The sequence below is a fragment of the Elephas maximus genome, chromosome 7, assembly GCF_024166365.1.
Source record: "Elephas maximus indicus isolate mEleMax1 chromosome 7, mEleMax1 primary haplotype, whole genome shotgun sequence".
NCBI lineage: Eukaryota > Metazoa > Chordata > Mammalia > Proboscidea > Elephantidae > Elephas > Elephas maximus.
The window spans coordinates 89380106-89401579 of record NC_064825.1 but is presented as its reverse complement, the minus strand read 5'-3'; the positions used below and the strand labels follow the sequence as shown (position 1 = coordinate 89401579).

At 54.4% G+C, this 21474-nt stretch overlaps 1 protein-coding gene across 1 annotated transcript in view; it reads left to right on the top strand.

The window, feature by feature from the left end:
* ABTB2 (ankyrin repeat and BTB domain containing 2) overlaps window positions 1-18298 on the top strand; it is a 198657-nt gene extending 180359 nt beyond the window's left edge. The window contains exons 8-17 of the mRNA XM_049889385.1: window positions 1642-1738; window positions 2248-2383; window positions 5988-6217; window positions 7557-7735; window positions 8140-8245; window positions 8692-8794; window positions 9857-9947; window positions 15649-15717; window positions 16395-16508; window positions 18004-18298. Of these exons, the coding sequence (XP_049745342.1) occupies window positions 1642-1738; window positions 2248-2383; window positions 5988-6217; window positions 7557-7735; window positions 8140-8245; window positions 8692-8794; window positions 9857-9947; window positions 15649-15717; window positions 16395-16508; window positions 18004-18201 (1323 nt within the window). The 3' untranslated portion in view covers window positions 18202-18298. The remainder of the gene's footprint in view (window positions 1-1641; window positions 1739-2247; window positions 2384-5987; window positions 6218-7556; window positions 7736-8139; window positions 8246-8691; window positions 8795-9856; window positions 9948-15648; window positions 15718-16394; window positions 16509-18003) is intronic.
* The last annotated feature ends 3176 nt before the right edge of the window (window positions 18299-21474 follow it).

Below are 21474 nucleotides of genomic sequence, written 5' to 3'. Positions count from 1 at the left end.
AGGCCCAGGGTTATTGTTACCCACCTTGGCCCAGGTAGCTGAGGCTGACATGAAGCTAGGGGGTAAGGGTGGTTCAGGCTCAGGAAGTGGGAGCTGTGGTCAGAATGGTTTCTCGTACCAGCAGGGCCACCAGCCACGCCACCACTCGACTCCAGGCTCCCTTGCTCCTCAGGGTTGCTGGAGTCAACAGGATTGCACGCCACTCTTTCCTGGGAGTTCATGTAACGCCCTCACTGTCCACTGGGTCATGAGTTCTGTGAGGGCAAGGGACCATGTCTAGCTTATTCATTGTTGTCAACCCAGCTCTGGCACATACTAGGGACTCAATGAATGGTGGTTAACTGCCTTGCTGCCATATCCTGCCTGCTTTTCTGTTAATGCCCAGCGCAGGGTTGAGTGTTCTAGACCTGAGTAAAATTCCAGCCTCAGCCCAGACGGCCTGGAAGACTGTGCCCTGGGCTTGTCTGGACCGGTGCCCAGTTTCACCTGATGGGCAGTCTCCCACCTTGGCACTGGCACAGGCCACAGTGCCAGAACTAGGTTCTGGCCGACAACAGTCTCCAGGCAGGCGGCTGTCCTCCCCTGCTCCCCGACTCACAGCAGTGGAGGCTGAGAGAGCCCAAGCCCAGCCTGCTCAAGCCGGACTCCTCACGCCTGGTTTCTAAGCAAAGGGGTAGGCCAGTGGTTCCCCTGGACTGCCAGCTGCGGGCTCTGAGGACAGTTGATCTCCAGAAGCCTGAGAAGAGTGGAAGGCCTCTCCCTCCCAGAGCAGCCAGGCAGGAAAGGCGAGATGAGAGCTGAAAGTCACCTGCTGAGTTAATGGGAAACATCACCTCTGCCCCAAGCCAAAGCCAAGCCTGGTTCAGCTGGAACTGCTTGGTGTCTGTTAGCCCTGCCCCATCTGTCCCCTGGAGAGGCCTGTACTTACAGGAATGGAGAAAGGCCACCTGGTATCATGGGCAGCAGGGTTCTGGCTCTGGCCCTAGCACCTCCAAGCCTTAAGAAGCTCGCTGAACCTCTCCCATGTGAACCGTAAAAGCCACTATTATTGAGCCTCTATAGTATGTTTTTTTTATAGTATGTTGGGCACTGCTTCATTTAATACCCAATAATATTGCAAGACAGATCTCTCTTCCCATTTTACAGATGAGGAAGACTGAGGCTTGGAGAGTTGAAGTGTCTGCTCCTGGTGACTCAGTGGTTGGTGACCAACATTTACACCGAGATCTCACTGATTCTGACACTTGGGCCTTCCCCATTACTTTGGCCACTTCCCAGAGCCTCAGTTCCCTCCTGTAGATTGGGAGTGACATTTTCTAGTCTTCATGAGTTCCTGGGAAGGTCACTGCAGCTAATTCATGGGAAAGCATTTCAGAGAGAGAAATAGCAAAGTGGTCCTCACAGCTTAGGGAATTGGTATAGGGCCACAGGAGTGGAGTTGAAGATTTTAGAAACTTTGAGCCCTGGGGGTAACTAGAGTTCTAGGGTCCCAGCTCCCCAGCTGCCTGGATGATCCCTGTCTTGGTCGCATGCTTGGAGAGACCAAAAGGCCCCCTCCCCTGAGGCCACCTGCCAGCACGCCCCCCCAGGTACCCCCTGCCATGCTGAGCAGTGTCTCCTCCTCCTCTGTGCCCCTGGCAGTTGCTGCTGGATGCCGGTGCCCATGTGGAGGGCTCAGCAGTGAACAGCGGGGAGGACAGCTACGCAGAGACACCCCTGCAGCTAGCCTCCGCAGCTGGTAGGTATACCACTGCCCTGCCTGCCAATGGTTTCCAGTTGCTATAAGGCTCTGTCTGGCCCCTCCCCACAGTGTTGTCACTGTTGGCCACTACAGGATTGGTTGGACCTGTAGCTGGACATTGGCCACACACAGAGACCCTTGTGGGCAGCTTTGAAACTCCTCCTCCTAGGCCACCAGGGGGCTTCCCCTCACTCCATCTGTCCATATTTCTGCCAAGCTTAGTGCATAGACAGGACCAAGCAGAGAGAGGGGAAAGACTAGGGCAGAAAAGGCCTCCTCTCTGGAGGCCCAGGGGAGGGAGCCACAGTGGCTGGACACAGCCAGCCTTCTTCTCCTCGTTCTCTCTTGGGGTTACCCCTACCTCACCCCCCAAAATGCAAATGAGCATGGGTTTATTTAGTCCCAACCGTCAGAGTTTGGAAACTCCCTCTGACTTTCCTTTCCCTTTAAGCACCTCTGTCAGCTGCCTTCTCATTCCCCTGGGCCCCACCCACTTTGTCTTCTAGGGAACTATGAGCTGGTCAGCTTGTTGCTGAGCCGAGGTGCTGACCCCCTTCTCAGCATGCTTGAAGCCAACGGCATGGCCTCCTCCCTCCACGAGGATATGAACTGCTTCAGCCACTCGGCTGCCCACGGCCACAGGTACCCACCACAGTGTTCCTGCCCTGTATGGTGTTGCCGGGGAGGGGCACCAACCAGGCTCTCAGGCTCCATTTCCTAGCCGGAGCAGAAGAGCTAGACCTGGAGATCTTTCCAGAGATAGGGGCCTGTGTGCAAATCAACCAGAAAGATGCAGGTCCGCAGCCAGCATGGGACCTAAGATTGTGGAGGCCTGGAGACCCTGGGTGGGTGGTTGGCTGGATGGGTGGATGAGTGGGTGAGTGGTTGGTTGGTTGTTTGGCTGGCTGGTTGGCTGGTTGGTTCAGTGATTAAATCTGTGATTATTGATTTTACCTGGTCCTAATATGGCACCATCATTCATTTGGTCAGTTAGTCTGTAGTTAATAAACACCTGTTATGACAGACACATCACACTAGAGGTCCTGAAGAGGCACAGCCCCTTCCTTGAGGGAGCCCACAGCCTAGAAGGGGAGACATGAGTCCACTGACAACTTCAATCCATGATGAAGGAGGGCTCCCCAGAGGAGGTGATTCTTGGTCAGGGCCTTGAAGGGAATCAGGTTTGGCCAGGTAATAGAGTGGGGCAGGTGTTTCAGGGAGAGAGGAGAGGCTGTGCAAGGGTGCAGAGATGGACAGCAACTGTGCCTGGGGGCACAGGGTGGCTCGCTACAGTTACTCTCAAACCAGGCCCATTTCTCTTCCCTCCCTGACAGAAGTGGCCGAGTCCTCAGTTCTCAGGCCTGTGGTTCCCTTGATAGCAATCTTGGGAATTCTCCATATTCCTGTCTGGAATTTTTCTGCCCCTTCCCTTCAGGGTGATGAGGGAGTAGAGGAGAGGCAGCACGGCAGAGAATTAGGGAACCAAGTCCTGGTCCATGAAAGACCCCGTGCCCCATTCCTCCAGGCTGCTGAAGCAGACCCAGGTGGCCATGGGGGAAACAGCCTCTAAGCAGCAAAGTGAGAAGACCAGGGACAGGTCTGAGGCTATTTCTCACCTGTTGGGGCAGGGCTTGGGAGGAGCCAAAGTGGAGACACACAGAGAGGTTCTCCAGGCTTGAAGGAGAACAACCAGGTTCCCCTGGTCTCCACTGGGATCCATGCAGAGCTAGCCCAGCTGCTGGCCGTGAGCAGAACAGGCCTGATTCCTCCTCACTGTGCTCCAAGCCTGGAGCCACACTGACCAGGCTTTGGTTTCCCCAGAGACACAAGTGCGGTTGAGGGACATGGGTTCTCTTTGGGTTCCTCAGTGGCTAGTTGTTACGAGTAGGTGCCCTGAGGAGGGGCAGAGGGAAAGGCCACAGTGGAAAAGCCTCTTGTTTCCCACACTCCTGTTCCAGCTGAATGCAGAGGTGGTTTCTAAAAATAGGCTGGTTCCTCAGAGACCTGCAGAGAAGCCAGGGCCAGAGCTTGTCCTCCCAGGCCCTGCTCTAACTTGGCGTTCCCTCTGTATCTGGCTTGGGCTGCCCCTAGCTGTGTCTGCGTCGTTCCAACATAGTGGCACGTCCTCGAGACTCTGGCAGAGCAAAATCCAGAACATAGCTCTAGAAAAATCATCTCGGGGATCTAATCCAGAGACAGCAAACGCCACCATTGCCCCATCCCACACCCTTGGCAAATGTCATGCATCAGTCTCTGCACTCTTTCCCATTAACTGTGTTGCGATGTCAGAGTCCTTAAAAGCACACTGGTGCTGCCTGCAAGATGAAATTGATGTCTTCCCTGATCTGGCCATCCTTCCATTTTATAGATCTGGACAATGGGGCTTAGCGAGGCCCCACACTTGTTCCAGGCCAACCTAGGACTGTTGCCTGGGTCTCTGATGCCCAGGGCAGGACCTCCTGTTTTTCTTGTGAGACTCTCTGCTCTACAGCTGCCCAGGGCCTGTCTCAGGACCACACTTCTCCCCATGCTTGGCGGTGGTCCTCCAATGGCCTCAGAACACTCCTGGTACTTCCACACAGCATATGGCCCTGCCGTCAAGAGGCTCCCGGCAGCTCTGCTGGAAACCAGGACCCACTCCCAGAGCAGATGGTGGGCCTCGCTCTGAGGGGATCAGGCCTGCCCAGTGGGTGTGACATGCAGCAGAGGGTGAAGCCAGAGCCATTGAACAGCGCTGGGGGCAGAGGGAAGTGAGGGAAGGGGTTACTAGGAGGCAGAAGAAGGGCTGGAGAAGAGTGGGCGGGAGCCCTCAGGCAGTCCCTGCACACCTAGCAGTGTGCCTTTTGTGGCTCCCATGGCTCCTCCCCAGAAGCTCCTTCTTTGCACCTTCTGCCACCCAGCGGCCCTGCCCCCATGTCTACCTGCCAAAGAGAGCCGCAGCCTTCAGGGCCATCTTACATGCCACGGCCTCCAGGCCTCCTTACTCCATCAGTACCCTGGGTTTATCCCCATGGGGCTTCATCGCCCTGCTTGGAATTGTCTGTCCATCCACCTCCCTCCCTTACTGTCCCTGGAGCTGAGACACTTGGGGCAAGGACTGTGTCCAGTTCCCATCACAGCCTGGTATCTGGTACAAACTAAGTGCTCTGTAAACACACCGAACGAGCACATCAACAGATGGGGAGGAGCCGGCAACAGCCAGCCTCTTGTGGTGACAATGGCCACGAGCTTGGCTGCACAGCATAGCCAGGCCTCCCTCACAGGCAGTGGCGGGGTGGGAAGATGGAGCAGGGGGCAGGGCTGCTACGGAGGTGGCTCAGCACCCAGGGTGACCTTGGGCCTGCCTGTGACCACACCCATCTCAGAGCCCCAGGCCTCAGGATATGACAGAGTCAGCCTGGGGTTTGGAGCCAGAGTCCTGGGTTTCGGTCTGCAGTCTGGCCAGTGGGACCTTGGGAGATGTACCCATCACCTGTGAATGCAATGTTGAGGGGGTCTCTCCCAGGGCTAATGGAACAGTGTGGGGACATGTTCCGTCAAGTGTGAAGTTCTATGTAGTCCTCATCCTCACTAATGGAAGAGGAACAAATTAGCATTTACTAAGCAAATCCTGATTCAGACACTTGGTCATTATTGTTGATAGTTGCTGTCAAGTCAGTTCCAACTCATGGTGACCCCATATGTACAGAACTGCTCTGTAGGGTTTTCAGAAGCAGATCACCAGGGCTGTCTTCTGAGGCACCTCCGGGTGGGTTTGAACTGCCCACCTCTCAGCTAGTAGTTGAGCGCTTAACCATCACACCACCCAAGGACTCTCAGACACTTGATATGCGTAAAAGGGCTGCGTTAGGAGGAGCTGCTATGGGTGCAGCTCAGCAGTTAATGTCTTTGCATTAGCCTCACATTCACCAGGGAGGTGATGCTGAAGCTTTGTAGCTGCGATGAGGCAGCAGTCAGGGTTCAGAGAGGTCAAACACCCATCCAAGGTTATACAGGTAGGACGGCACAGCCTGCTTGGCCCCAAAGCCTAGGATTTCTCAGCAAGACCAGGATGCTGAAGGGAAAGGTCTCCTGCATCAGGGGTCTGGGATGGGGCTTCTAGGAGGCCTGGACCTGGTCTGCTTGGGTAGGAAGACCACCAGCCCTTGGAGTGATACCCTGCTGTGGGGGCACTCCACGGCAGCTCAGTGGGCCCCACCTGTTGTGGGGACCTCTGGCCTCATCCTTTGTGTACCCTGGCCTGCAGGAACGTCCTGAGGAAGCTCTTGACGCAGCCGCAGCAGGCCAAAGCGGACGTGCTATCCCTGGAGGAGATCCTGGCCGAGGGTGTGGAGGAGAGCGATGGGTCCAGCCAGGGCAGCAGCAGTGAGGGGCCCGTGCAGCTGAGCCGGACCCGCACAAAGGCCCTGCAGGAGGCCATGTACTACAGCGCTGAGCATGGCTACGTGGACATCACCATGGAGCTGAGGGCGCTAGGTGAGGCCTCACAACCCAACTCCCCCCACACACTGCTACTCTCCAGCAGGTCCAAAGAGGGCCAGGGCCCCAGGGCCACACAGGCCAAAGGGCGGCTGAGCACAGGGCAGTGTCTCAGCGCATCCAGGCCCCAAGGCTGATGCCCTGGCTGGGTTCACTTGCAGGAGATGCCCTGAGCCTTAGGCAGTCTCAGCAGTGAGATCATCCCCCAGCCCTCAGTCTGTCCACCTCTCTGGTCAGTGTCACAGCCCAGGGATTCGTAGCACCATGAGTCATCCCATCTTTTCTGGTCAACCAGACGCTCTCCTGTTGTTTAACCAGCCTCTCTCTCCTTGGATCTGGAAGCCTGTGTGCTTTTCTTGTCCTCCTGGGAGTCTAGCCAGACAGACAGACAGACTTGGGTCAGATTCCAGCTGTAAGTCACATAATTGCTCCGAGTCTTAATTCCCTCATCTCACAGATGGGTTTGGTGGCGATGATACTGAGGAAGAATGTGACGGCGTCACGTAAAGCGCAGAGCACAGGCCTGGCTCACTGTGGGTCCTCAATGTATGATAGCCACATTTTTACTATCATGGGGCGGCAACACACAAACCCCTAGGGCTGGGCCCAGAGAGCAGGAGGTCAGTCAGCCTCAGTGTTCTCTGCTGTGAAATGAGGACATTACTACCACCTACAGCCAGTGAGCTGAGGATGCTAATAACCACCTCTGCTCTATTCCTCTGATGAATGCCATTCATTGGTTCTTTAATTCACAGTAAGTCTGGGGGCTAAGATGTAACTGCCAAGAGTACTACTAGTTTTTAGTCATGGACTTTGAAAAGCAGTTTAAATTATCCGAAGTCCCCACTGACACACTTGGGGAAGCAGTAAGCAGTAATTATATCCTCTGGTGTAGACTAGCCTGCCAGTAAGCCAGGTGCTGGAAAAGCCCTCCCAGGATGGGATGGGGCTTGTTCCAGGCTTCCAGACCAGGGTACGGGTCTTGTGTCCTGCATATTTTCTGGATGTCTGTGTCCACCTGGCCATCCCTTCAGAATTAATGGGTTGTCCCCAGTGAATAATTTCAGGGCCCAGCAGGCAGTGGGGCTGTTGTGAACACTGACCCCTTGAAAGCCCCCAGGCTGAGCTGTATGTGTTCAGAGCTGGGGTTCCCTGAGCTTGGGCTGAAGCTATCTGTCCCCATCGTCTGATTAGAATGGAGGCCTGTGAGTGAATTGCAGTTCTCACCACATGCCACACTGAGAGGGCCGCCCGGCGTGCAGGAAGGCGGCTTGGGGGTGAGTGGGTGCAGGGAGCGCTCCACAGGGTGACTAACTACCCGTCCATCCCGGCCCAGGTGTCCCCTGGAAGCTGCACGTCTGGATCGAGTCCCTGAGGACCTCCTTCTCCCAGTCGAGGTACTCAGTGGTGCAGAGCCTGCTGAGAGACTTCAGCTCTATCAAGGAGGAGGAATACAACGAGGAGCTGGTGACCGAGGGCCTGCAGCTCATGTTCGACATCCTCAAGACCAGCAAGGTGAGTGCCGCCCAGCAGCTCCCGGCCGGCCCCAGAGCCACAGCCCCGACTCAGGCCTAGATGGACACATAGATGACACAGGTAGATAGACATGTGGACCTGCACACAAACACACACAGATCCATGGACATCACCCATATACAGACAGACTCTCAGTATCAGACTTGACTGCCCGGCTTCAGAGGGCAGAGACCCTGGGTTTGTGGGGCTGGAGCCCAGCCCAAAAAGCCATTTTGGGGACTCTGTTAAGAAGGAGCTGGCATTTCATGCCAAGCCAGATCCTGGAGGAGCAGAGGACAGTGGCTGCTGTAGTCCTGGCCTGACTTGTGAGATGACATAGCTGCATCTGTGACCAGCAGCCATGGGGAACGAGCTAACGGCCTTCTCTACCTGTCCTCCCACAGAACGACTCTGTCATCCAGCAGCTGGCCACCATCTTCACGCACTGCTATGGCGGCAGCCCCATCCCCAGCATCCCTGAGATCCGGAAGACCCTTCCCGCCAGACTAGGTGAGGGCACCATCAAGTCCACCCCTCCTCTCCTCAGCCCCCTCCCGACATAGACTCTCCTGGTTTTGCTCCCTCCTCTCGCTTCCTTTTACTCTCTCTCCCATTTTTGTTCTCCTTTCCCATTTCCAAATGCAAGGCCCTTGCCTCAGTTTCCCTCTTTTTCCCCATGGTACCACACACCCTCTGGTGGCGCAATGGTTAGGCACTCAATTGCTAACTGAAAAGTTGGCAGTTGGAACCCACTAGCAGCTCTGTGGAGAAGAGACCCAGTGATCTGCTCCCGTAAAGATTACCAGAAACCCTGTGGGGAGTTTTCCTGTCTTACGGGATTGCTATGAGTCAGAACCCCACACCCCACGACCACACACACCCCTCTCAGCCAGCTTATAAAGGATTCGTGGCTGAACCCTCGCTGCTTCACATCCTTTTCTTCCCTTTTTGTACAGATCCTCACTTTCTGAACAACAAGGAGATGTCAGATGTGACCTTCCTAGTGGAAGGAAAGCTGTTTTATGCACATAAAGTCCTGCTGGTGACGGCGTCTAACAGGTAGGCAGCCTTGGATAACAAAACCCTAACCTCGGGAGATTGGAGCCCTCATCGGTCGCTGGTGAGATTGTAAAATGGTGCAGCGCCATGGAAAACAGCTTGGCGCTTCCTCAGAAAGTTAAACATAGAATTACCATATGACCCACCAATTCCACTCCTAGGTATACACACCAAAGAAGGGAAAGCAGGGACTCAGACACGTGTACACTAGTGTTCGTTGCAGCATTGATCACAATAGCAAAAAGGTGGAAACGAACCAAGTGTCTGTTAACAGATGCATGGATAAACAAATGTGGTATAGCCATGCAGCGGACTATTACTCAGCCATAAGGAGAAATGAAGGCCTGATACATGCTACAACATGGATGAACCTGGAAAACACCATGCTGAGTGAAAAAAGTCAATCACAAGAGGAAAAATATATGATCCCACTTATATGAAGTATCTAGAATAGGCAAATGTATAGAGACCACAGCCAATTAGCGGTTACCAGGAGGGTGAGGGAGAGTCATTGCATAGGGCCACTGAGTTTCTGTTAAGGGCGATGGACAAATTTGGATACCAGGTAACAGACTTGCTGGAAAAGAGTGACAGGCTGGGGCTGAGAGCCACCCCTACAGCCCCTACTCCTCGGCCTGTGATCATATCAACCGAGCTCCCATTATCCCCATAGGAGGACATTAAGCAAACTTGACAAAGGGGAGACGTAGGAATGGGACCCGCATTCTCAAAGACAAGAACTGAGGTTTTGTTCATTCTGGTCTAGTTATTGCTTTGACTGTTAGACAACATAAATATTCTGGAAGTAGGAGTCAGTTTGCTGGCCACAGGCATCATGGTCACTCATGTGGAGGGCAGCCAGGAACAGAGGAGGCTTGGCCCAGCTGTCAGCCCAGGACGATATAAAATGTCACTCTCCGAGAATTATTTTGGGAGCGTGGCAGTAATTTTTAAAATGAGCCATCTCCTGGTCACAGCTGGCGGACAGATAGGCTTTACAGCCACAGCGATGGAACAGAAGTCACACTCAGCACCCGCTTTTTCCCATCTCCTCTGCTCCAGGTTTAAGACCCTGATGACCAATAAATCGGAGCAAGATGGTGACAGCAGCAAGACCATTGAGATTGGCGACATGAAATACCACATTTTCCAGGTGTGTGACTCTTGGCTGTGTAGCAGCCTTCTGAAGGGGGCCCCCACTGGAAGCCCCATACTTGCCTGTGTCTGTCTGGGTCTGGGAGCAGTGGAGAGACAGCTTTGAGTTGGTCATAGTCTCCCCAGTGCTCTGTGTTTTTGCTGAATTGTGATCAAGTTAGAGCGTCCAGGGTTTTCCCTGTGCAAAGTCAGCCTCCCTGATGGGGATGGTAGCTTCAGATGTGTCTCATTGTTCCTGAGCTCTAGCCATTGGACACAGTGGTTCAGACAGGCGTGTAAGGAACACACCTTACAGTGTGTGGGCCATTGTTGCTCAGAGTGAGTCCCAGCAGCCTTGGCATCACCTGGGAGATGGCTGGAATGCAGAACCTCTGCCATGCTGGCCCTAGCACGTCAGAATCTGCTGCATTTTATCAAGACCCCCAGGCAAGTCATCCCCACAGTGCAAGGAAGGAAGGGAGGGTGTCATTATTGTCCTTGTTTTCTGAGGAAACACCCAGAGATCTAGAGCAGCGCTGTCCCAAAGAAAGACGATGCAAGGCACACATGTCACTTTAAATTTTCTAGTGGCCACATAGAAACCCTGGTGGTGCAGTGGCTAAGAGCTACAGCTGTTAACCAAAAGGTCGGCAGTTTGAATCCACCAGCCACTCCTTGGAAACCCTATGGGGCAGTTCTGTTCTGTACTACAGGGTCGCTATGAGTCAAAATCAATTTGACAGCAATGGGTTTGATTTTTTTTTTTTAGTGACCACATTAAAAAAAATAAAAGGAAAACACTGAAATCGATTTTAATAATATATTTTATTTAACCCCAGATGCCAAAATATTATCACTTCTTCATGTAATCAATATAAAAACGAGATATTTCATGTTCTTTTTTTCATACTGAGTGCCTGATACCTGCCGCTGCTGGCAGCTGCTCCTCCCAGGCACCAAACCCCAGCAGTGCTGGCTAAGCAAGAAAGGCAGTTTATGAGCCCGTCCTGGCTGTAGGAGACCAGGGTCACATCTTCCAGTCTCTGAGCTTTGTTCAACCCCACTAACAGCTCTGTAGGAGAAAAGACCTAGTGATCTGCTCCCTCCCGTAAATATTACAACCTAGGAAACCCTGTGGGGCAGTTCTACCCTGTCCTGTATGGTCACTATGAGTATTGACCCGGTGGCACACAACAACAACATATGTAGACAAGGAAACGGAGACACAGAGAAGTTGAGTAACTTGCCCAAAGTCAGACAGCTAGGAACTGATCCAGGATTCAAATCCAAAATGTATGGAATAGTTGAGTTTGCACTTATTTAGGAACCTCAATCTGGAGAGTGAGGAGGGGATTGGAAGGGGGCATGACTGGAGCCAGGAGGCCAGTTAGGAGACAGCTGGGGAATGCAGCAGAGTGACGATGGTGAGATGGACTAGGGTTGTGGCAGTGGGATGGGAGGATGCCAGCCAGGTAGAGTGGATGGGACTTGGTGACTGACGGGGTGGGTTGGGGGTGACCCAGGTTCTGGTGCAGACAACAGGGAGGCTGGTGGTGCTACCCTTCCTTCTTCCCCCACCCCTTGATCAGAATTCCCGAGGGAACAGGAAAGCTGGCGAATCTTGTTTGGCTAAGAAGGGCAAAGTCCAGATGAGATGGTACATGAAGTGGGGTCAGACTCAGATGTGGGAGGCAGGTCCAAGAGGGCCAGCAGAGGTAGGTTGGCACAGAGTGGGGAGAGAGTGCACCTGTGTGGATGTGGGCTGACCACTGATGCAGGACAGAGGAGGGGCCCAGCTGCCCATCGAGGGCAGCTCGTTAGCTGGGCCAGGGGGTGGATATCCCAGCCCAAAACAGGGTTACAGCCCCTCGATGACATCCATAGCATGTTAGAGCCTCCCCACCCACTGGGTCAGGCCGACTGTGCAGACCTGGCCCAGGACACCGGCCTTGTCCTGTGTCCTCTGGGTACAGAACTCTGCTATTATCTGGGAGCATCACTTCACATGGAACCTCCCTATATCAGCTCCCCTTGGAGGGGTTAGCCTGGGGCCACCCTCCAGGGCTAGGGCTTCCTAAGAGGGCAGGAAGGCTTCAGAGCAGCCTCCAAGCACCTAGTTGGCCCATACAGCACTGAGAGGGAGTGTAGTATCAAACCAGCCCAGGATGATGTCAGCTTCCTGCCCTGGTCAGTTCAGGTCCCGCTGGGTCAGTGGACATGGGGCTCTTCTCTCTCTCATCCCAGTTTTCCCAGGGACAGGTCAATGAGCACCAGTCCCTTCTGTTTCTTAGGTCCAATAATCTGTCAGAACCACAAACTGCTGCAGGGAAAGGGCTATCTTTAATCTAGAAGGAAAAAAGATACAAACGGGAAGGACAAGGTGCAGGAGGGGCTTCAGCTTAGAGCTTCCATGTCCCCAGGGGACGTGCTTACCCTCCAGAGAGCTCTCCGCCCGAAGCTCCGGTGAGCCTCTGTCTTCCAAGGGCTGTATTAGCCTCACCACAGGCCTCTTGAGCCTTAGTCGGCATCAGGCCCTGAGCTGATCCCACTCACTGGCTTCAGGTGTGGCCCTGCGCTCAGGAACCAGGACTAAAAGTCCAAATTGGTTACCACAAGGAGGTTCAATGTCTCGAAGGAAGGGAGGGGGTCATTATTGTCCTTGTTTTCTGAGGAAACACCCAGAGATCTAGAGCAGCACTGTCCCAAAGAAAGACGATGCAAGGCACACATGTCACTTTAAATTTTCTAGTGGCCACATGGAAACCCTGGTGGTTCAGTGGTTAAGAGCTACATATGTTAACCAAAAGGTCGGCAGTGTGAATCTACCAGCCATTCCTTGGAAACCCTATGGGACAGTTCTGTTCTGTCCTACAGGTTCGCTATGAGTCAAAATCAATTCGACAGCAATGGGTTTGATTTTTCTTTTTTTTTAGTGACCACGTTAAAAAAATAAAAGGAAAACACTGAAATTAATTTTAATAATTTATTTAACCCCAGATGCCAAAATATTATCACTTCTTCATGTAATCAATATAAAAACGAGATATTTCATGTTCTTTTTTTCATACTGAGTGCCCGAAATCCAGCGTGCATAGTGACACAGCACAGCTCAGTTCATACCAGCCACAGTTCACAAAGGCCACATGAGGCGAGCCGCTGTCATATTGGGCAGCGCAGGTCTAGAGTGCCATGGTTGCCTTCAGTGAAACCTGGTCCATTATGGGGAGAGGGGCACCAGGGGCCCTGCCACACCACACTGGATTGCTCAGACCCCAGGCCTGTCCCTGCAGTTCATTGTGCCTTCTCTGCAGCCTCAGTTCCTGGTGTCCCACGAAAGGCAGAAAAGAAAACCCCATGCCCACTCCAGCTGGTCCTGTCTGAGGCGTTCCCTTTCCTCAAGCTGCCACCCCAAAGGCTGCCTGCTCTGGGAGGCTGATGACCACATCTTACCTGAGGCAGCCAGGTCTTACGAAGTTAATTCACCCCTGCCTGCCTACCTGCCTAAACGAGGCTCCAAGCCAGTGATTCTGGTCTGACTTCTGTGGTCATTGTTGTTTGCTATTGAGTAGATTCTGACTCATTGTGACCCTATAGGACAGAGTAGAACTGCCCCATAGGGTTTCCAAGCCTGTAATCTTTATGTGAGCAGATTACCAGGTCTTTTCTCCCATGGAGCTGTTGGCGGATTCCAACCACCAACTTTTCAGTTAGCAGCTGAGCACTTAACCATTGCACCACCAAGGCTCCTCAGGGAGGCACTGCGGATGGCTGGGGCTTGCCAAACCTGCTCCCAAGATACAGTGGGAGGCCACATCCCAGGCCAAGAAGGAGAGCTGCAGGCCACCACCACCGTGTCCCTGGCCCAGACCCCTGGGTTCCCTCCTGCCCAGGGGCTGCCCTGAGACCATCCCTCAGCAGACTCCTAGGAGATCTGACCAGCCCACTCCCAGCCCTGGTGAGGAGCATTCCAGGCTCACATCTGTGCCTCTGCCCTGACTGACCCTGGGGCTCCTGCTGCTGTTGTCCAGAACACCCACTTGACGGCCTGGTACAGGGTAGGAAGGGCCAAGGCGTGGGCCCCACCCGAGGCACTTCCCACCTGCAGGAACAGACAGACACAAAATGTGTAATTATAGGAGGCCTGTATGAGCTCCGAGTCCCTAGGTGGCACAAACAGTTAAGCACTTGGACTACTAACCAAAAAGCTGGTTCAAATCCATCCAGAGGGTTCCTTGGAAGAAAGGCCTGGCAATGTGTTTTCAAACAGTCACAGCTTTGAAACCCCTATGGAGCAGTTCTACCCTGCACACGTGGGGTTGCCATGAGTCAGAATTGACTCGACAGCAACTGGTTTGTTTTATTTTATACAAGCTCCAGCAGGTGCTGCAGAAGGACCCTGAGAGCCTCCAGTTTCTTGTGCGGGAGTAGCTGATTTGGCCAGGACACCCGAGGGCTCCCTAGAGTAGGAACCCCGTTTGTTAGCAGAGAGGCCATTCCCTTGTCTCCCAGGGAGCGGCTTGAGCCCAGCGGAAGCTGCAGCTGCCCCCATCCTGCTCCTACTCTAGGCCCTCTGGTGCCTCCTCCACCTGGAGGAGGGGTCTGGCTCCAACATAGCCGGGCTATGCCGGCTGGAGCCATGTTTTTGTGCACAGTTGCCAGCTCCTTGCTGGGGCTGTGTCTTTAGCCAGCCAGAGAGAACTGCTTTTCTTTTCCCAACTGGGAACCTTCCTAGGCTCCAGCGTATGGCAGCATGTATAACTTAGGCCTCAGCCATGCTCAATTTAGTTCCCCCTCCCAATGCACCTTGCTTGAAATCTGGGCCCCCAGCTCCTGAGAACCCCAGGTACATCTGAGCCAGTCAGCGAGGTGGTTTCGAGCCCACCTGGGGCAGCTTGGGGCCTGGGCTACGCGCTTGCTTTCCAAGGGAGCAGAGCCCAGCCTGGTGTCAGGATCGTGGTTCTCTCCTCCACATCAAAGCCTGGAGCAGATAGGAGAAGTCAGGGCCAGGCTTCCAGGGAGAACCATTGAGGCAAGCATCCTCACAGACCTGCCCCTCCCAGCTCCACATTGAGGATTTAGGTAAAAAAGGGCCATGAGCAGTGTGGTGCCTGGTGTGATACAGGAGCACCAGCGTGAGCAGTCAGGAACTCATGTGACTTGTGCCAAGTGGTCTTCCCTCCCCAGCCTCAGTTTCCCCATCTGTGAATAGTCTTTTCTCCTGGGCTCATGGGGATTGTTAAAAACAAAACCAAACCCATCGCTGTTATTGATTCTGACTCATGGTGACCCCATGTGTGACAGATTAGAACTGCTCCAGAGGGTTTTCTTGGCTGTAATCTTTACTGAAGCACATTACCAGGCCTTTCTTCCACAGCACTGCTGGGTGGGTTCAAACTGCCAACCTTTAGATTAGCAGACAAGAACAAACCATCTGCACCACCGAGAGGTCTCTGGGATTGTTAGGAGGATAAAAATGAAAGCCCTCTGGGAGGAAGTTCGACATGTGCTGTAGACGCAGGGAGTTGGGAAAGGCGATCCTGGAGCTGACTTCCAGAGGTGGTGTTCAGAGGAAAGTCTCAGCCTGAGCAGGGGAGAGTGAGGGTGCTGGCCAGTGTCGAGGTGGGGGGCCTGTAGATGTCAGCATGCTGAGGGGTGGGAGGACAAGGTGAGGGCTCTGTGCTGGGGTCTACCTGGCACTCACGGGCCTCTCCCTGCTGCAGATGATGATGCAGTACCTGTACTACGGGGGCACGGAGTCCATGGACATCCCCACGGCTGACGTCCTGGAGGTGAGGTCTGGCTCAGGGCTCGCTCGGCACTGCAAAGGGAGAGGAGCAGAAAACACCCCCCTCAGATGCCCACATCCCCCTTCACTCTGCACCCACGCCTCTCCAGCCCTAGACACCTCCCAGGCCTGGCCCCCTCAGAAATGCAGTGTTTGGAGGGACAAGGGCCGGCAGAAGCGTGGCCTCTGCAGGGGCTCCTGGCTCCCAATCAGGGCCTTTCTCTGTGTCTGGCAGGAAGGGCAGTGCTGAGAGACAGGGGCATGATGTGCACCAGTGAGCTGCAGCCTCCTGGACCGTGTCCAGGGTTTCAGAGAGAGATGCCCCAATGGGGATGGCCAGGCCCAAGAGGATCAGAAGGTGGCTGGGCTCCCCTCTCCCCCGTATAAAGCATGGACCCACATCCATCCAGGTGACTCTCTCACCTGGCCATATAGATGAAGCTTACATCTTAGAGTTGACTGATGGCAGGAAATCCCAGCCAGCATCTGTCACTATCCTGTGTCCACTCAAATGCCCCACATACCTAGAGCAAAAGGAAATGAGCCAGTGTTTCACCCTCCTGGGTTTGACCACCAAGTGGGCTGGCTCCTGGTGGCTGGGAGGAAGCAGGGCCAGAGGCCCCCTGAGGTGTTCTCTTCCACGATGCCCAGCACCCAAGGTCCTTTGCCTCCCTCCCGCAGCTGCTGTCCGCAGCCAACCTGTTCCAGCTCGATGCGCTGCAGCGGCACTGTGAGATTCTCTGCTCCCAGACCATCAGTGTGGAGAGCGCCGTGAGCACCTACAAGTACGCCAAGGTGAGGCCACGGGCATTTCCCACTGGGCCTGGGCCCCCTCGGGGGTGCTCTGGGGAGCTGGGAAACTGAAGGCTGACTGGCTTTAAAGAGAAGTGTGAGGCGCTGAGGCAGGGCTGGGAGCTTCCAGAGGCTAGGAGCTCCCGTAGCAGTTCGAGAATAGAGCTCTCGAACTGGGTAGATCCCGGGTCATATTTCAGCTCTGCCACCTCAGCCTTGGGACCTTGGGTGGCCACTCGAGCCTCCCTGAGTCAAATCACTTCCACAACCACAAACGCTTGATTTTCTCCCCACGCTGCCCTGCCCAGTCTTCTCCATCTCACGCACTGGCTTTGTCATCTGCCCAGTTGCTCAAACTCAAAACTTAGGCGTCGTATTTGACTTTATTTTTAATCTTCCACATCTAGGCCCTCCACCCATGCAGTGTTTCATCAGTCCGTCCCCTGCCTGCCATCTCCACCACCCCATCCTTCTCCAGGCTGCCCTCATCCCTTAGATGACTGTGTTAGCCTGGCCTCCCACTTCCCAGCTTTGGCCCTGCAATCCAGAATGTTCTTTTAAAAGTGCAAAAGACCATGTCCCTCCCCTCCATAAACCCTCCAAAGGTTGTCTCTGCATGCAAACTAAGGAAAACCCAGCCCCTTGTCATGCTTCCAGGCCCGGGGTCCTGCTGCACCCCCTCTTCCCTGCCTACCTTTCCCTTCCCTCACCACGCCGGCCTGTGTCCTAGGTGCTCTGCACGCCCAGCTGGTTTCCACCCCAGGACTCTGATGAAAACCACTCCCTCTTCCTGCAAAGCTCTGTCCTGACCTCTTCACAAGACTAGCTCCTTGTGTTGGCCCAGTCTCAGTGCAGTTTCACCGGGCCCCCTGCCCACTGGATGTCACCCTGTCACTCTACCACATCCCACACTTTTTCCTTCCCAGCGTTGATCCCAGGCTGCTGTCACCTTGGTTATGTGGCTCCTTGGGTTCCGTCTGCCTCCCTGTCCTGGAACATCAGCTCCAGGCGAGCACTGCGGAGACCTTGACCTCAGAACCTGGCACAGAGGGGCACTCAGTGTTAGTCGAGTTAAAAGTGACTGCCACAAGAGCACATGGGTGCTGGGCCTTGTGTGGACCCTGGCCACCCAGCAGTGGTCAGCCCCTTAGTGACGGAGCTCCCAATCCAGGGAGGAGGACAGTAACTCGATAAAGCCCTCACCAGTATGATGTAAGCAAAATGGTGTGGGCCAAGGACAAGACTTCAGTAACGTTTCTGGTGGCACAGCTGGGATTTGACCCCGGATTCCATTTAACTGCAAGGCAATCTTGGTAGAGGGATTCAGATAAGGGGAAGTTGGCTCAAGATGCAAAGACGAGGGAACGCCTCCTGCAGGGTGAGGCTTAAGCCAGGCCTTGGCCCATGGGTAATATCTGGGGGAGAGGGTGGGCCGGGCAGTTTCAGGTGGGTCTGCGCTAAGGCCGCTGGCCTCACGGCACCTCTCCCTGCCCCGCAGATCCACAACGCCCCAGAACTGGCCCTCTTCTGCGAGGGCTTCTTCCTCAAGCACATGAAGGCCCTGCTGGAGCAGGACTCCTTCCGGCAGCTCATCTATGGGCGCAGCAGCAAAGTACAGGGCCTGGACCCACTGCACGACCTGCAGAACACCCTGGCCGAGCGCGTGCACTCTGTCTACATCACCTCCCGCGTGTGAGGGTGCGGCAGGCGCACACCCCTCGGCCCCCGGCTGTGGCTCTGTCTCTGGGCGGCCAGGAGTTGGGAAAGGGTACCAGGCAGGAGCAGTACAGATAGGGCCAGTGGACATACCCAGGATGGTTGTGAGGCCTTCTGGGAGCCAGACTTACAGGGCTCAGCTCACCCTCCTTCCCCAGATACTCGCTCCTCTGATGGTTGGTTTGACCTTGAGTAGGCAGATGTGCCCTGAACCCGCCCGTCACCAGGCAGCCCACCCTCAACCCCTCTGCCCCAGAGCTAATTGTTTGCTCCCCCAGGGATGGGTACAGAGGGGATATGGCCAAAGGTGGTCGTTCCCTCCCTCCCCCCTCTCCTCCCACCTCCCGTGTGCACCTGGAGGGCTGCCACGCTGTCTGACCCTGGGTGCACCTGGAGGGCTGCCGTGCTGTCTCACCCTGGGTGCCCCTGGAGGGCTGCCATGCTCTCACCCTGGGTGCCCTCCTCCCCTCCGGGAGGCAGGCAGCAATCCTGATCTGACTCTGCTCTAAATTGCTTCTGAGCCTGCTCTGCAAGCTCTACCCACACCAGGCCCCCCACAAGCTCAGACTGGTCCCAACTGGCTCTTGGGGGTATGGGCATCCTTAAGAACGTACGTTCTGTGTAGGCTCCAGGCCATTTAATTCAAAAGCTGATATTTTTCTAAACGTCATATAGGAAAGGCTGCCCAAATCCTTGGTCTCATTTCTAAGGGCTGCCTCCGAAGGCTGGAGATGAACCTCTAAGGGTCCGGGGGTCCCCACGCCGAGGGTTACTTTGAGTACCCCACTTTCTCTGGGGTCTGGGCCTGTGGTGACCATCCCACAGGGACCCTCACCTTGCCCAGCGGTAGCTCCACAGCTTTCTGCCTGAACCAAGGAGTGGGCAACAGAAGGCGCGGCACAGGGGACTCAGCCTCAGCTTTTGTTGTCGCTGCTGTTTTTAGTGGCCAAAATAAAGAGGTGGGTTCTGAAACCTCAGGCCTAGACTGAGCCCTAAACATCTTCCCTGGTTGAGTCTCTCAAGCGAAACAGAGCTAAGTGGGGTAAACACTTCTCGCTGGGAGCTATGGGTCTTGGGGGGTCTAAGAACAGGGAGTTGGCGTAAGAGAAGGGCTGGGAGGAAAGGGCCTTCTGCTTGTCCCCCTTCGTTGCCCCTCCCTTTCTGTAGGCTCTGGGCCCTTCCAGGATGGAGATGCATTGTCCAGCCTGGGTGGACACTTGTCCTATTTATGGGCCAGACACCGGGGAGAGTTACGGACAGCTTGTCCTGGTGTAGCCTTCTGCTGCTGTCTGGCCACACCTTAGAAATTATTTATTCACTTAAAGCCCTGGGCATTTCAGGAGGTGTCACTTCCATCACCTTGAAAAGCCCCTGGAGGCTTGAAGTCCTGGAAAATATTTTCAACTAGCTGCTTGAGCTGGGTGTACAAAGGAACAGGCATTATTTTATTGCTGTAATATTGTATGATACTGTAACTGTACATTACTGTTGCCACTTATTGTAAAATGTACCATGGTTTTATTAACAATAAACACTCATTAACAATGACCTCAGCCTCAGTGCTCCTGGGAGAAAGTTGCCCAGACTTCAGAGCTGGGGAGAGGAGTACATTTAGGGTCGAGAACCCAGAGGCGATTCCAGGGCAGGGCTTTAAACTGGTTTGAACCGGTTCAGTCGTGGCCGATGAAGCAAAACTGGAACAGACAGAACTTTTACAATTTGGGTACTCCAGAACAGTAACCAGGAGAAAAATTATGCTCTGAAGCCCTGGAATGGGAGACTTGGAAGAGGTGTAGTGAGCCTTTTCAGGAGCCTGCTGCTCGAGATTGGATTACTGACATGCATTCAAAGGGGGCGGTCGGCCACCATCTTTGAGGGGCACCATTGTTTCCGACCCTGTTCAAAATCCAATGGGCCAGAGATTTGGTTGCTATGCAACGCACACATTGCCCTTGTTTTCTAAGAGGGACGTTAGGTTTCTAGCGGGACTTTCACCACAATTTTTCCCATTTGGGTTACTATTCTGGTTCATCCAATTTTTAATAGTTTAGGTCTGTTCCAGTCTCGCTTCCTTGGGCATGACTGAACCTGAAGAACTGGTTCGAAGCCCTGTTCCAAGGTTACCATCAAAGGACCCCCTGCCTCAGGTGTACAGTGGCCTCCCACACCAGCCTTCCACCCTGGGCTAGCCCTCACCAACTAGGTGGCAGGGAGCAGTGTTTCCCTCGCTGGGCCTTAGTTTCCCTCTTCGGTGAAATGAAGTACATGATAATGACTTAAAGTCACTCACATTTTGTAAGCACTTATGTGCTTAACTGAGCTAGACAGAAGGGTGTTTGTGTGGCAGACGGGCAGATGACAGGGAGGAGACGAGTCAAGCTGGCTTTCCCAAGCCCCAAGCCCACCACAGCCACTGACCAGGGAGCTGTGTTGCTGTTGGTGTTGTCTTGGGAGATGTTTGCAAACCCTTGACCCAGGGTTTGCACCTCACTGAGATGGGGGCAGGGCCTGGCTGAGGAGGGGCACCTGTCCCTATGGGCCTGCTGCCCCAGGCCTTGCTCAGCCCAGGGCACCACCATGGGGACACTGGCAGAGGACATTGAGGAATGAAGGTGGTGCAAGGCCCAAGGGTTTTCTGAGACCTGGTTGTAGTCTGTTTTAGGCGCAAAATCCAGGTAGATGTGGAGGTCTTAGAAATGTTCCTGCCTAAGGCAGGAAGAGAAATCCCTGAGGTCACTGGGATCACTGACCCTGAATGGCTGTGGTTCAGCAGCAGGCCAGGACTCAGGAGTTGGGGGCGACGTGAAGACCTCATGGAGTTAGTCCCAGGAAAAGCCTCATTTCCAGGCTTTGCTGGGGTCGGACCCAACCAAGGCTGCCTGAAGACCCGGCCTGGGGCCGTGCACAGGCAGGATGTGGAGCTGCGTGGGCCAGCAGCGCCCTCTTGGGGCCGCAGGGAGGATGCCACGTGCCTCGGCCCCCATCTTCCAGTGCAGGATCCCTGTTGAGGAGGCCGAGGGAGTTGTCCCTCACCCAGCACTCACGTTCTGGACCAGCTGCCTTTTGGGGTTCAGTTCCAACCTCCCCACAAGCCCCTCCCCCAGTTAAGTACCCAAACAAAAATGCAAGATAGAGTTACAGTCTGGCCTCCAGAATTTTTTTTTTTTTTTGAGGGGGGCGGATCACAGAGGAGCCCTTGGGTAATAGGGGCTGAAAACATCAGTTATATATGAGGGATTCCATCCTCCTCCAG